The sequence below is a fragment of the Paroedura picta genome, chromosome 3, assembly GCF_049243985.1.
Source record: "Paroedura picta isolate Pp20150507F chromosome 3, Ppicta_v3.0, whole genome shotgun sequence".
Lineage (NCBI taxonomy): Eukaryota > Metazoa > Chordata > Lepidosauria > Squamata > Gekkonidae > Paroedura > Paroedura picta.
This window is the reverse complement of record NC_135371.1, coordinates 164,582,076-164,598,128: the sequence shown is the minus strand read 5'-3', so window position 1 is coordinate 164,598,128 and position 16,053 is coordinate 164,582,076. Positions and strand designations below refer to the sequence as shown.

Sequence of the window (16,053 nt, the reverse complement as noted above, 5' to 3'; positions counted from 1 at the left end):
CAGTCTATTAGAAAGCCTTGATAGATCAGAAAACAGCATACATCTTACTTTTTAAGCATTATAGTTGAGTTCTAAATGTTATCAAGCCTAATTCTCACTTTTATGTTTCTAGTAGAGCCTCTTGTGGCGCAGAGTGGTAAGGCAGCAGACATGCAGTCTGAAAGCTCTGCCCATGAGGCTGGGAGTTCGATCCCAGCAGCCGGCTCAAGGTTGACTCAGCCTTCCATCCTTCCGAGGTCGGTAAAATGAGGACCCAGCTTGCTGGGGGGTAAATGGTAATGACTGGGGAAGGCACTGGCAAATCCCCCCGTATTGAGTCTGCCATGAAAATGCTAGAGGGCGCCGCCCCAAGGGTCAGACATCACCCGGTGCTTGCACAGGGGATACCTTTACCTTTACCTTATGTTTCTAGTAAAGTACATTTTTCATATCAACATATGTTCACGGTTTTATGTTAATTGGCTAGGGCAACTTTTCACCCTCCTCTCATAGTTTTAGCTACTTCATAAGGTTCAGCAGCTTCCTGTTCATGTGAAGCAGAACCTTGTCTCAGCCCCCCTCTCTTCAATAATAAACTGCAAAAACTCTTCCTTTGTACCAGTTGGAGAAGGAATTCTAACCTGTGGGCCAATGGACTTGTGTCCTGAAGCTGACTTTCATTGGTCCAACTAGACCTTGAAACAACATCCTCGCTATGCAAGGTACTCCCAGGTATTCAGAAGGAACCTGGCTTCTGTACATCAAACCTGATCTGCTCTGAGGGTCTTGCATCCGGAGCAGCAAGCAACTGGTAGATCAAAGGAGGAATCCTTTTCACAATGCGTCTGAAACAAGGCCTTTTGAAACGGAACAGAGGTGCCTTAGAAGAACTGTGAATGTGACAGTCTAGCTGTCTTTGGGGGCTGGATCAGAATCAAAGGATATCTTAACATCTTAATTCAGCATAGCGGATCAAGGTATAATAAAGCCGGGGGGTTCCTTATATTCTGGGCCTATGTACTTCTACATTAACTCCCTACAACTTTGTAAGAATACTTGCCTGCTAGCCTGATCCTCCCTGACTATTGCTTCTATAAGACACAGAGAGAGAGAGATTGAGAGAGATTTGACATTGTTGGCTATGAATGAATGATTTTTATTCTTATCCTTCCCTTACAGGAAGGTTTTCTTCACTGACTATGGACAGATACCCAAAGTGGAGCGGTGTGACATGGATGGACAGAACCGCACCAAGCTGGTTGACAGCAAGATCGTCTTCCCTCATGGCATTACCTTGGACTTGGTCAACCGGCTGGTTTATTGGGCCGATGCCTACCTTGACTACATTGAAGTGGTGGATTATGAGGGAAAGAACCGGCACACCATCATCCAAGGCATCTTGGTGAGCCCCTTCTGTGAGATCTTACAGGGAGGCATAGGATTCATTGGGACCATGGAATTGCTTGAGTCTCTTTGGGGGCATTTCTACCTTGAGAGATTGCTGTTGGGATTTCAGTATGCTTGATGCCCATTCTTGGATACCTGTGCTTTCTTCCTTTCTCCTTCAGCTTGGCATTGAAGTGAGTCCCAAGTACAACTGTGTAAGAAGTGGATCCTCACATGTTGGATTCTTGAGGATTTGGGTCTAGAGAGGGAGGGGGAAATTTTGGCATGGCTGCAAAAGAACGATGACTCAGACAGTGGGAGGCGAGTTTGCCTTTGGGGGTCACAGAATCTATTTTTGCTGTTCTTGTGAAGCTGTGGTAACGGAGAGCCAGCGTGGTGCAGTGCAGAGTGCTGGTCTTGTAAGTGAGATGCTTAGGTTCAGGGCCTTGCTCAGTTCAGATGCTGACATGATGTCAGATGATGCTTTGAACTCCAGAAAATGCCCGTAAGACAAAGAAAAACTGCAGCATCAGCCTTTCTCAACCTTTTTACAAGTGAGAAACCCTTGAAATATTCCTCAGGTTTTGAGAAACCCCAGAAGTGGTGTGATTGTGCAGACTATGGTGGGGAAGCATAGCTGTGGACATGCCCACCTGGGGCCCCTCCCCTTCCCACCCTCTCTAGGCCCATCATTGGCCATGGGGGGGAGAAGGAAGGTTGACATGACATTATGATCATATCACCCAACATTCATTCGTCGGTTCATCCATTCCATTCCATTCCATTCCATTCCATTTATACACCGCCCTCCCCTGAGAGGGCGGTTTACATGAGACATAGGGGAACAGGAACAATACATTAAACTCAGTAACCATGTCAGATGAATAACAATAATAACAGCAATAACAGAGGGAACTGCAATCAATAACCTCAACATTTTAACAGTCCTATGGTTCAGAGCATTTGATTCATGGATTCAGGGGCCCAGTTAAAAATATATTAAAATATTTAACTCCTACCTATTTGGGAAACTCTTCCAGGGCCATCAAGAAACCCCAGGGTTTCATGAAACCCTGGTTGAGAAAGCCTGGTTTATATACACTGCATAGGTAGTGTAGAAGTAATCCCAAGTCTTTATTATTACGATACTAGACCAGTAGTCAGATTACAAGGTACATAAAAACATCTGGCATTAACAAGATAAAAAAATCATTGATAACTTAAATATTATAAAAGAAGATAAAAACATTCCAGCTATAAGAATCATTCTGGTTTTAAAACTCACAAGCATTATCTCAAGCAATTGAGACTAGCATTATCTCAAGCCATTGGTAAAATTGCTTTTTCCACAAAGTGTAGAAGTAATCAATAGAGGATATGAATAACACAGAAAATCATGGAGCTCAGAAGGGTGTCAAGTCTATCCACTGGTCTCTGCTTCCCTTATCTGATTGGACACACAGGTAGAAGAGCATATTATAGGGCTTACAGCTGCAGATTGGGAAATACTTGGAGATTTGTGGATGGAGCCTGAGGAGGGCAGAGCTTTATGGTTTGTTTGGTTTTTTTTTTGGCAGATTTCAGTAGGGCATAATGCCACAGAGCCCATCATCCTAAGTGGCCATTTTCTCTAGGTTAACTGGTCTCTGTTGCCTGTTGATCAGTTGTAATCCCAGGAGATCTCCAGCTACTGCCTGGAGGTTGGAAACATAACATACCTTAGTCATCACATAGATGGACGTTACAAGGCTGTCAACAAGGCAGGTGGCTTTAGATGATGGAAAACAGCAAGCCAAGCCACGCAGAATAAAAGATTCCAGTAGGTTGGTATTGCCCCTAAAAAGCCTGTTTTTTGTGCCTTCTAGATAGAGCATCTCTATGGCTTGACTGTCTTTGAGAACTATCTGTACGCCACCAATTCAGACAATGCCAACGCCCAGCAGAAGACCAGCGTCATCCGCGTCAACCGATTCAACAGCACGGATTTCCAGGTGGTCACCCGAGTGGACAAGGGTGGAGCGCTACATATCTACCACCAGCGGCGGCAACCCAAAGGTAGCTAGGGAAGAGCCGGATTAAGGAATCAGTGCGGGTTAGGGGAGATTTTGGGGAGTGGGGAGGGAGGCGGGATATGGTATTTTGGGTCTGAATTGCCATTAGAATGTCCAATTATGCTTCCGGTGTTCTTTAGTTTTGACTTGCCCCTGCCATCGCCTCTCCCTCCAAAGGCTCCATGCCAGAATCTCCATGGATTTCCCTACCTTCATCAGGCAGTCCTGAGGGCAACTGAGTTCTGTAGTTGCGGGATCTGTCTTGAATCTAGATCTCCCATCCCTGCCCAGAAGTTGGCAACCCTAGATGGTGAGGAGGAAGCAGGGAAAGGGGAGAGAGAGAGAGACTATGGGGTTTTCCGAAAAGGGAAAGAAGAGATAGTGGGAAGGGTGGAAGTGAGTTGTCTCCCATATGTCCATACGTTTCCCTATTTGTAACCAGTCTCTTGTTGGATGCCACGTCCTTCTCATTTAGCATCACAGGAACTGGCACAGCCATTTATCACCTCTTGCTGGTCAGTCCATTCTTGTGCCCCAGAGTCAGCTTGGGGAATCCATCTCTTCCTCTCCAAATACCATCACATTGATTGATCCACCCATTCCCCACCATCCTTATTTTGCAGGTAGTCCATCATTATCAGGGTTCCCTGACTAATGACAGAATAGGAAGTTTTTTTACTATTCAGTCTTCCACTGTGTATATCATTTTATCATCATGCCTTCTCTTTCATGGACGAAAGCTGAGCCGTTGGGTTGGCCTGGGGAGAAGGTCTGAGCTGATCTTTAGCTCTCTAAGCAACAAGTTCACTCATTATTGTGTGATTCGTTTGGTTGGTCCTAATAAAATGACCATAAGATTTCATGGATATTTTCCATGGGCCTGTTTTTGTCAGCTTCAGAAGAATTTGCAACTCCCCTTCTACAAGGGACAGCTGCTTGAAATCAAGGGCCATTGCACCAGCTATATTACAGGGGCATCTTGGCGCCTGCCGACACTTTTTCTGGTGCCTGCCAAGTGTCTTTAGGAAGTGGTAAGCCTATTGGTGATTTGATTGGCTGGGCAGAATTTTTTTAATGGCCCCTGGTCTACACTGTGTCACTGAAGCTAAGCCGTGGCAATCATTTCGTATCTGGCTCCACCTCCTGGGGCAGCCATTTTGTTGCTGTGCCTACCATGCCATGTTAGAATTCCAAATGCATCTGCTGGCTCAAAAATAGTTATGGACCCCTGATATATTTATACAAAAATATGTTTGGGTTAGGAAAGAACTTTGTATTTGCTTGTGTGTCTTTATATGGAGCAACTGTGCAACCATATACATATTTAGACGGTATGTACATTAAAGTGTATCCTGTGAGTGCTCATTTTTGGGCTTAGGGCCATATGTTTGGTCACGTATGGTGGCCGTCGTGTACGACAATCATTGTGCATTATGCCCAGAGGAAGCAGAATATTGAGGTGTACTCATATCGGATTGATAATTGAATCCCGAAATGGCACAGGAAAGAGGCATTATTAGATATTAATGTATCAGATTTGTTGCAGTGCTAATTTATCATCAGTGGCAACCATTGAGAATAGGTTCACTTCAATGGATTTTGTAGTTGAGTGAGGCACTTATCGCAGCTCCATGTATTTCCCGTGATTTTGGCTCAAATGTTCAGAGACTTCCCTGTTTCCTTCCTCTGCATCCAGTTAGTGAAGGACCCAATATCTGATGAAGTATAATCCTTGAAAGCTTGTGCCACAGCCAGGGTGCTAGTTAGTGCCATACGACAGTGGTCCCCAACCTGCGGGCCCCGGCCCGGTGCCGGACCGCAAAGGCCATGGCGCCGGGCCGCAGCTCCCTCTCCCCGCCCTCCTGCAGTAAGAAGCTTCCCGGGCCGCAAGCTTGCGGCCCGGGAAGCTTCTTACTGCAGGAGGGCAGGGAGAGGGAATCAGGGCCGGGCCGCACCCGTGCAGGCCGCGCGGGTGCGGGCCGATGCGTGGGCATGGCCCGGTCCCCGCAGGCGCGGCCCGATGCCCTGCCGGTCCCCAGCCTAATAAAGGTTGGGGACCACTGCCATAGGAGACACAATTTTGCAACAAGAAAGAATGCCACTCTCCCTGGCATGGGTTGTTTTCAGCAGAGATGAATCTGCCTTATATTGAATCAAAACCTTGGTCCATCGAGGTCAGTATTGTCCACTCAGACTGGCAGCAGCTCTCCAGGGTCTCAGGTAGAGGTCTTTCACATCACCTGTTACCTGATTTTTGAAACTGAAGATGCTGGGGGAACTTCTGCATGCTCTCTGCATGTGAATTCCATGCTGGGAAGTTAATCCCAAGTACATGTGTGTCTAATTTGGATCAGGATCATAGCATGAGTGGAGAGGTTCTTCCTCCCTTCCAGTGCTAATTTCTAAACGTGAAATAGCCCTGGGGGTTCTGTTGGTCCCCTGGGGAAACCTACACATCCCCCTCTGTAACATGAAACTGCCTTATACTGAATTAGGATAACAAGGTGGAAATACACACACAAGAATGTATACATGCAGCAGGTGGGAGGGGTGACTGTGTGGCTCAATAAATCTTGAAGTTATCGGAGGAATTCCTATGTTCCTACTAGAGATTAGCATAAAGAGACCTTCTTGTCTTCATAGTTTTCAATATCATCAAAACAAGACTAGACTCCCAGGTAATGTCTAGTTTCATTGTGAAACTTCTTTAGCTTTGCTCTAATGGTTACATTACTCATGGTTACATGAGTACATCCTTTTTGAAGGATATGTTTTTGAAACAGAGTAAGTCTCTGCCATAAGGAAGGCCGAGCGTCAGAGAATTGAGGCTTTTGAACTCTGGTGCTGGAGAAGACTCTTGCGAGTCCCTTGGACTGCAAGGCGAACAAACCGGTCAGTCCTAGAGGAGATCAACCCTGACTGCTCTTTAGAAGGCCAGATCCTGAAGATGAAACTCAAATACTTTGGCCACCTCATGAGAAGGAAGGACTCCCTGGAGAAGAGCCTAATGCTGGGAGCGATCGAGGGCAAAAGAAGAAGGGGACGACAGAGAATGAGGTGGCTGGATGGAGTCACTGAAGCAGTCAGTGCAAACTTAAATGGACTCCGGGGAATGGTAGAGGATAGGAAGGCCTGGAGGATCATTGTCCATGGGGTCGCGATGGGTCGGACACGACTTCGCACATAACAACAACAACAATGGTTACATGCAGCCAAAACATTCAAGCAGAGCACAAGGTCTCTTGGGAACAGAATAGAGACCTCTTTATAATGAATCAGAACATTGGCCCATCAAGGTCGGTGTCATCGACCTAGAAGAGGAGTGGCTCTTTATGGTCTGAGACAGAGGTCTTTCACATCAACAGCTACCATATCCTTTCCACTGCCGATGTCAGGGTTGAACCCGGGACCTTCTGCACGCCAACCAGATTCTCTTCCACTGAGCACAACCCTTCTGCCCAACAGGTGCTGTAGACCTTTGCAACTTGCTTTAGTTTCACCAGAGAGTTCAGAAGGTTGCCGGCAGCTGGCATCATTCCTTTTGCAAGAACACTGCTGATTGGCTGGGCTTTCAGAGGGTCACTTTGCATTATTTTCTTCTAGATTCAAAACATTTTTGGCACACAGCACAGCAAAGGGAACCTTTTCTGTCCGTGGCAGCAGAAACATGTCTCGGGAGACCTTTCAGAAGTCTGAGCAGTGCCCTTTCCGAAGAAGGTTGCGGGTTCCTATCAAGCTCTATTTCAGTGAAAAACTTTACTGTATGCTTATTGACCAGATCCCCCAATGCCTCCATTTCATCCTCACAACAACCCTCTGATGTAGTTAGCCTAAAAGTGTGTGACTGGCCCGAAGTTACTTAACAAACTTCCATGGCAGAGTAGGGATTCAAACTGGATCTCCCGGATCCTGCTCCTATACCTTAACCACTGCCCTGTGCAAGTGCCAGATTTAGCCCTTTGGTCCTTGCTGCACCCCCTGTGTTACCCGTCGGGTGACTTTGTTCTGTAAATCTCTGGACGAAAGGGCTTAACTCATGACCCAAGAGATGCGTTGTGAATTATTACTGGGATCGGAGTTCCCAGTGACAAGCATTGTTCTCGGCCTGGCCGATATTTTCATTATTGATATTTACTTGGCATCAAGTCACAACTGACTCATCGTGACCCCACAAGGGAGTTCTCAGGCAACTGAGTAGCCGCAGTGGTTTGCTATTGCTTTCCTGTGCAGGGTCTTTCTTGGCAGTCTCCCATCGGGTTACTGACCCTGTTTAGTTCTGTGATCTGACGAGAGCAGGCTGTGCCATGCTGCCTTCCCTCCTGGGCTGATTCTGCACTTAATTAGTTTATTCCGTTGTGGATCCTGCTGAATTCAGATCGATTTGAACTCGGGTCTTCCTCTATCTCCCCCCCCCCCCATGAAACAGAAAAGTGTTCTACACATGATTAAGGAAGCTCTGGGGAGGGGGAGCTAAACGCAGCAGGAGCCTCTTTTCTTGAACGGGGTTGGGGGTGGGAGTGGGGGGAGAGGATTGGAGACAGCAGAGGAGGGGGAATAAATCCAAGAGGAAAATCTCTGCCGAGAGAAGTTAGGGCTTCCCCTTTAAGGGAAACCTTGCAGCCTTGGAACGAGGAAGCCTTTGAACTGACGCTCTGGCCAATCAGGGCTTTTCTACAGAGTTGGAGGCTCGGCAGCAAAATAGTTTGGGAAAAGCAGAGAGCTGCACCTTTACTCATGCCGATTTTTCAAATAACAAGGGTTATATCCACTCCAGGATATCACGGGGGAAAGGTAGGGTCACTCTGGATCAATCCTGCTTGTTGCAGAGGGAAAATTGAAATCACCCAAAATCAAACCGCCCTGAGCCTCTGGGGAGGGCATTATATAAATATAATAAATAAATAAATATAAATAAATGAAATGGAAATCGCATTCAGTGTAAACGGCAGGGACTGAATTGACCTGGGATTGGAATAAAAGTTCCATGCAGATTCAGCCCTGGTTAGCCTCTGCCTGCTTTGTAATTTCTCCCCATGATTTCTAGTCCTGCCCTCCGAAACAAACTGCCGCATGCCTGAATGGTATCCTCAGCTCACACCTAATTCTTCCTCCCCTTGCTGCAGATGGTTTTTAGAGTCCCGCAGAACTCTTTACGTGGGTTGCAAACTGGAACCTTGTGCACTGCTTTTAATTAAAGTTAAGCTACCAGAAATCGCTGCCAATATACCTCCGCCGTTTGAACATATTGGCTGTTCCCGACCCCAAATCTAATCATCGCAGCCTTCGCTGAAATCTGATCCATCAGCTGTTTTCCCAGCGGGACCTCATGAACATTTTATTATCTCCCGGCAGCTCTTTGTCAGGAGAAAGCCAGAGAGTGAAAGCGAAAGCTTATCCCCCAGAGGAGACTCTGTGACATGTCATTGATTGATTAATTACTGCCTTGCAGGGGTAAAAAAAAAAAAGGAGAAGGGGGGAGAATTAAGCAGAGGTGGTGTTTTGAAATATTAATGGCTCCCTCTAAGGGCCATTCTGGCTGTTTCTCCAGAGTGGAGGCATTTGACTGGGTCAAAGAGCTCGGAGGGAAAACATTGCACAGTGGTTGAAAGCTCTCCTCTCCTCCCCCCCCCCCCGGAAGTACAGCTCAGGCTCTCCTGGTCTTATTGGTCGTCTCTCCCCCTCACAACCCCCCATCCTCTTGTAGTTAATCAGTTTTGCACGTAGCAAATCCTCTTAGAGTCTTTGGTCTGCTGCTTAGGATTCTCTGAACCATAACACTAATCGGCAGATTTTTTACGTTCAGAAGCTTCCCTGGCGTTGGGAGGGGCAAGGGGTTGCCACGCAGCATGCTCTCTCTCGCAGAGTGCCAAAGCTTAAAAGCAGCAGGGCTTGGTCCTCCTCAGCCTGGTGTGCCTTGTGTTCCACAAATGGAACTCTGGTCATTTTTTAAACCTCTCGGTAGCAGCTCCATAGAATCATAGAGTTGGAAGGGACCTCAGGGGCCATCTAGCCCAACCCCCTGCACTATGCAGGACACTCACACCCCAATCGCTCATCCACTGTAACCTGCCACCCCTTTGAACCTTCGCAGAATCAGCCTCTCTGTCGGATGGCTATCTAGCCTCTGTTTAAAAATTTCCAAGGCCTGGGTTCCCTCTGCGGTCTGCAAACTGCAAAAGTATGACGAACCCCTAACAATTAAAGTCTGAAGGTCCCCTAACCATACAGCACTGCAGAAGCCCTGAAGCCATGGGCTCCATCGCCCATGCTGCATGTGCTACTAGGATAAACCGCCTCTGTCTGTTCCTATGAATACAGGTTAAAAGGTGCATAGCATCTCCATATGCCAAAACCAATACTGAATGTTGGTTTCAGCAATAAGACTTCCTCAGTGGTATAATTCAAACTGAGCACTCCATTAATTAAACAAAGATATACATAAAACTGATGGGGAGGGGGAGCTACTGTGGTGCTGATTCTTTTCTAGTTATCCCTGAGCACTCCATTGGGGGTTTGAGCACAGCAGGTTGAATCGAACAAGATCCGTGAGCAGATGAAATATTCTACCCTTGGCATATCTCAGCCATAGTTGACACTTCCACAGGTGAACATCTCAATGTGAGTAAATTCATTCCACGTATGATCAGGTTAACTAATGGTGCGCTCAGTTCAAATTACGCCACCGAGGAAGGCTTATTGCTGGAATGTGTTTGGTATTCTTTTTTTTTTTGCTTAGAGAGACATTATGTACCTTTTAAAGCGCATTTTTAAGAATGGATATTTGTATTGGGATTAGGTACTTAGAATCCTAGAGTTGGGAGGGGCCAGACAGGCCATCTAGTCCGACGCCCTGCTCAATGCAGGATCATCCTCAGGCATCCAGGAGAAGTCTCTGTCCAGCCGCTGCTTAAAGACTGCCAGGGAGGGGGAGCTCACCGCCTCCCGAGGCAGCCGATTCTACTGCTGAACTACTCTGACTGTGAATTCCCCCCCCCCGATAAAATAGATAAAATTGAAAGGGTACAGAGCGACGAGGATGATCTGGGGCCAAGGGACCAAGCCCTATGAAGATAGGTTAAGGGACTTGGGAATGTTCAGCCTGGAGAAAAGGAGGTTGAGAGGGGACATGATAGCCCTCTTTAAGTATTTGAAAGGTTGTCACTTGGAGGAGGGCAGGATGCTGTTTCTGTTGGCTGCAGAGGAGAGGACACGCAGTAATGGGTTTAAACTACAAGTACAACGATATAGGCTAGATATCAGGAAAAAAATTTTCACAGTCAGAGTAGTTCAGCATTGGAATAGGCTGCCTAAGGAGGTGGTGAGCTCCCCCTCACTGACAGTCTTCAAGCAAAGGTTGGATACACACTTTTCTTGGATGCTTTAGGATGCTTAGGGCTAATCCTGCATTGAGCAGGGGGTTAGACTAGATGGCCTGTGTGGCCCCTTCCAACTCTAGGATTCTATGATATGTAGCTGATACCGTTCTATGCATAGTTTAAATGCATTGTAGCTGGTCGTCTATTCTGCTGCCAACAGGAATCGCTCCCTGCCCTCCTTTAAGTGACAACCTTTCAAATACTCAAAGAGAGCAATCATGTCCCTCTCAGCCTCTTCCTCTTCAACCTGAACATTCCTGAGTCTAATAAAATCAGAGCACCTTTAAGACCAACAAAGATTTATTCAGGGCTCAGTGGGTTTTGCATGCAAGCACTCTTTCTCAGACTATGAACTCATTTAAGGAATTAATGTAAGGAGTTCCTGCATGTTGCTGAAGCCCACCAGCAAGGCCCCGCCAGCTGTCAAAGGGACCTGGAAACCCTAATAATAAGCCATCTGTGGCAATATAGGCCACAGTCCCAATCCCTTGTCTTTGTGAACCAAAGGGTAACCCTATTACCTGTGCAGAACAACACCCTGCCAAGAGAAATGCCAAGTTCTAAGCGTGTGTGTTATTCACGTGTTGTCTCCTTGTGAACCAATCCCAAAGATGTTGCCCGGGAGTGTGGAAAGTGATGCTTGAGTCACTGGTATGCCCTCTTTGTGGTGCTTCCAAATGATGTCCACCCCACCTACAGTCAAGTCTATTTTTGTCTTGGCATGCCAATTGCTAGATCTCTTTGCCTGCTGGTTTGCTATTAGATATTTGGTTTGATAACCCAAGTACTTTGAGTGGGTGGGGTGAGGATCAGGCATAGCTTTCCCTAGCGACTCCAGTAGTTGTGTCGGAACTTGCTAGGCCTTGTCCCTACCTTACTAAAACCTGTCTCAGTTCTTTAACAGTCTGAATATGGCTCCGCTGTTCCCAGTGCCTAGGCTAGGATGATAGGTTTATGCTCCCTTCATGCTTATGCTTCTTTATCAAATGAACCTATATCTGTGCTGTGTACACATGAGACAGGTCCTCAGTCTTTTATGATCAGCATTGCGTCTGCTGACTCACCATTTAAAAGAGTTATGTCTGTGCGAGGCAGTATCCTGCTTATCTTCTAAATCCGGTCACGTTTGTTCACTACGGCAAATTGGCCTGGGACCGAAATAAACAGAACAGAGCTGAGTGCCGGTGGCTTCCCCCCCCCCCGACACCCTCCTTACACGACTGGATCTGAGCTACCTAAGGGTTAAAGTTACAGTTTCTGTTGAAATATCTGTTGAACGATATTTCTGTTGAAATATCTGTTGAAATATTCTCCTTGATATGTTCTATGTTATGATGTTCTATGTAATTACTCCCTGACATTTTATGTAAACCGCCCAGGAAGGGGGGGTATACAGATATAAATAAATAAATAATACATCACACCCTCTTAGCCATCATCAAGAGATTAAGAATTACTGCAGCTCCTTGGACAAAAAGCCTCAGGTCTCTCTAAGGATTGCGAAATTTTGCCCTTATGTGATCCAAGCTCGCTGAAAAGGATAAGATATACCTTTGAATTTCAGAGTAGGATGTATATATTTTATTATCATTTTTATATCACATATATATATATATGTGTGTGTGTGTGTGTGTGTGTATGTGTATATATGTGTGTATATGTGTGTATATGTATATGTATACATACATACATACATACATACATACACACACACACACACACACACACACACACACACACACACACACACACACACACACACACACACACACACACACACACACACACATATATATATATATATATATATATATATATATATATATATATATATATAATCATTTTTAACATGTTTTATCATTTTTTAAAATTCTTATATTCTGGTCCAAAGCTGTTTAAATAAACTAAACTAGTGCAGCCCCCCCCCTTTCTCTGCCCCACCTGAAATGAGGCTGAATTTGGCCCCCGTTTAACTGACCATTTTCATGGAGCAAGCCTAATTTACTTTTCACTGCTCAAGTAGCCCCATGAGCTAAATAGGAGGAAAGGGTGCCCCCCCCCCAACATGAGAAAAGAAGAAATAAAAAAATGTGATTAAAATATCTGCCATTAACCCCCCCTCCTCAATTATTTCATAAGAATTGGGGATTCATAGCAATGAATTCCAATTTCCAAAGTTGACAGAAGTGTATTTCCCAACAATTCTCTTGACCTTTATCAGTAGAACTTCTTAGCTCAGTGGGTTTTTTCCCCCTTGTAAATCCCAGGTTATCTCCTCTAGAAAGGATAGTAACCTTTTTGCAAAAACAGCTTGAATAATGTCTTTTGCTGATAGTAAAATCTTTTCTACATGATGCAGTTACTACCTTAAACCAAACTTTGATTGCAGTGTACCTTTGTGTTTTGGAAGGCCTTTCTAGAAACGTATTATTTTAGATATAAGACTAAACTTCTCTGCATGAAGGTTCTCTCCAAGTACCATAGATATTGACGGACCTCTCTTTCATTAATATGTGAACCCCCCTTTCAAAGACTTCAGTGGTTGAGGTAATCACTGAATCCTCTAGCAATGACTCCTATAACTTAATTACTCTTTGAGGTACCTGTTTCAGCCTTGAACCTATAGCACATCATCTTCATTTGGTGTATCTAATTTCCATTATGGAGACAGGCAAGAATACCCCTTAACCACTTTCTCCACCTAGATCAGGAGTAGTCAAACTGCGGCCCTCCAGATGTCCATGGACTACAATTCCCAGAAGCCCCTGCCAGCGAATGCCGGCAGAGGCTGCTGGGAATTGTAGTCCATGGACATCTGAAGGGCCGCAGTTTGACTACCCCTGACCTAGATAGTGGCACCAACCCCAATAATTTGGCAACTGCACTGGTTACCAGTTGAGTACCGGATCAGGTTAAAGGTTCTGGTATCCACTTTCAAGGCCTTATGCGGTTCAGGTCCTACGTACCTCAAGGACCGTCTGCTTGTCCACATCCCCTGAAGAGTGGCACGTTCTATCTACACAAACATACTGATGATCCCTGGTATACAAATTTAAAAATGAATAAATAAAACTTCTTATCCTGTCCTGCCTACCATCGTTTTTCTTGGGCTCCTCAGTCTTTGCTTTCCAGCCCGTAAACATCATGCGAGTCTTTCCTGGTTGACCAGAAATGTCATGAAGGAACATTAGGGAGAATGGGGTCTCTAGAGGAAGGTGTAAACAACGAGTCTTTCCTCTTGTCATTGCAGTGAGGAGTCACGCCTGTGAACAGGACCAGATCGGCAAACCCGGTGGCTGCTCTGACATCTGTCTCCTTGGAAACAGCCACAAGACCAGGACGTGCCGCTGCCGGTCTGGATTCAGCTTGGGCAGCGATGGGAAATCCTGTAAAAGTGAGCATAAGGGTGGAAGGGGATGGGGGTGGGAAGGTGGAGGCGGAGAATCTGTCTTTAGCATCTATGGCAAACAGGAGAGTTTCATAATGAGGAGTATATTATTGGCTGCGGATGCATAGGTATTGGCTGCATCATTGGTACCTATTGCTGATGCAGAGGGAATATCAGGAGAGTGGGTGCAAAGGCAAGGACGGCATAGAGAACCAGTTTGGTGTAGTGGTTAGGAGTGCGGACTTCTAATCTGGCATGGCGGGTTCGATTCTGCGCTCCCCCACATGCAGCCAGCTGGGTGACCTTGGGCTCGCCACAGCACTAATAAAACTGTTCTGACCAAGCAGTGATATCAGGGCTCTCTCAGCCTCACCCACCCCACAGGGTGTCTGTTGTGGGGAGAGGAATGGGAAGGCGACTGTAAGCCGCTTTGAGCCTCCTTCAGGTAGGGAAAAGAGGCATATAAGAACCAACTCTTCTTCTTCTTCTTCTTCATAAAAGAGTGACTACAGGAGAAGTTCTGTGGATTAAAAACAACCACCACCAGGAATAGGTGTAGATGAGAGAAAGAGGGAGCAAAAGAGTTCAGGGTATTCAGAACAAAATCTGGATGGATTGAAAGGGCCAGGTAGATCTAGGCCAGGTACTGAACCCAGCTCTGCGTCACTTGGGGATCTAGTTAATGATGTGTAATTATCAAACTCGAGACACATATTCATAGGTATTATAAGATGAACATTCTTCCAAGGCGGTCAAAATTACCTTGTAATTTAAATACTAGCGTGCTTCTGCAGGTGTCCCCCCCCACCCCCCAAGTCAAAGACAAATGCAGCATAAATTGAGTTACACGAACAACCCCCACGGTGACTGTTTTAATTCTCCACAGAATGAAGCCCCCACGTTTTCTGGAAATGTGAAAGACGATTAAGTTTTGCAATGCCTGAGCCTTTCTGACCAAGTTTCTGGGAACCTTCTTAACTTCACACCCAGTGGCTTATGCAAAGCTATTTCATATGTTTCCAGTAACTATTCTTTATTAATACATGCCTTCTTGTTTTCCTCACTCGGATTTTGGGGTCTTTCTTTCTTTCTTTCTTTCTTTCTTTCTTTCTTTCTTTCTTTCTTTCTTTCTTTCTTTCTTTCTTTCTTTCTTTCTTTCTTTCTTTCTTTCTTTCTTTCTTTCTTTCTTTCTTTCTTCTTCCTTCCTTCCTTCCTTCCTTCCTTCCTTCCTTCCTTCCTTCCTTCCTTCCTTCCTTCCTTCCTCCCTCCCTCCCTCTCTCCCTCCCTCCCTCCCTCCCTCCCTCCGTGGCTTCAAAGAGGAAGAGAATAAGAATTAAGGAGGAGTGAGAACATGTTAAAAGATTTTTTACAACCCTTCTCTTATGCTGTTCCAAACAATTTAAAATACCTATCAATCCCTCATTGTAGAAGAGCATGTATACTCTCCAGGTTAAATTCTTTCCCCTTACTTGAAGGCTGGTTTGCAGGCATAAGCGTATTCGAACAGAGTTTATAAATGCAGATCTGGTCAGCATGAGTCCTTACGACATTTTTTACTGTAGTGTGAAATCTGGCCCGATTTGAGAGAAGGTTATTTGTCCTCTCTCTTAATCGGTTATGTGAATTTATCACCTCAGAAAATCTTCCAGTTTGGCCCTGTATGCAAGGACTGGAAAACTAAGTATTTATCTGTAGTGATTGCCTATAAGAGGATTGTATCTCAGTATTTTCAAGACCTTTAAGTCAAATGAACAATAAGATAATAAGTAAAAAATGTAGAAATTAAGAATATAAGAGAAACCATGTTGGATCAGGCTAGTGGCCCAACCAGCCCAACATTCTGTGTCACACAGTGGTCAAACCCCGGGTGTCA

At 45.5% G+C, this 16,053-nt stretch overlaps 1 protein-coding gene across 6 annotated transcripts in view; it reads left to right on the top strand.

Annotated features, from left to right (window-relative positions):
- LRP1 (LDL receptor related protein 1) overlaps positions 1 to 16,053 on the top strand; it is a 423,359-nt gene that overhangs the window by 247,404 nt on the left and 159,902 nt on the right. For all 6 annotated transcript variants that reach the window (XM_077329218.1, XM_077329223.1, XM_077329222.1 and 3 more), the window contains 3 exons: positions 1,159 to 1,381; positions 3,231 to 3,420; positions 14,043 to 14,186. In XM_077329218.1, coding sequence (XP_077185333.1) covers positions 1,159 to 1,381; positions 3,231 to 3,420; positions 14,043 to 14,186 — 557 coding nt within the window. The remainder of the gene's footprint in view (positions 1 to 1,158; positions 1,382 to 3,230; positions 3,421 to 14,042; positions 14,187 to 16,053) is intronic.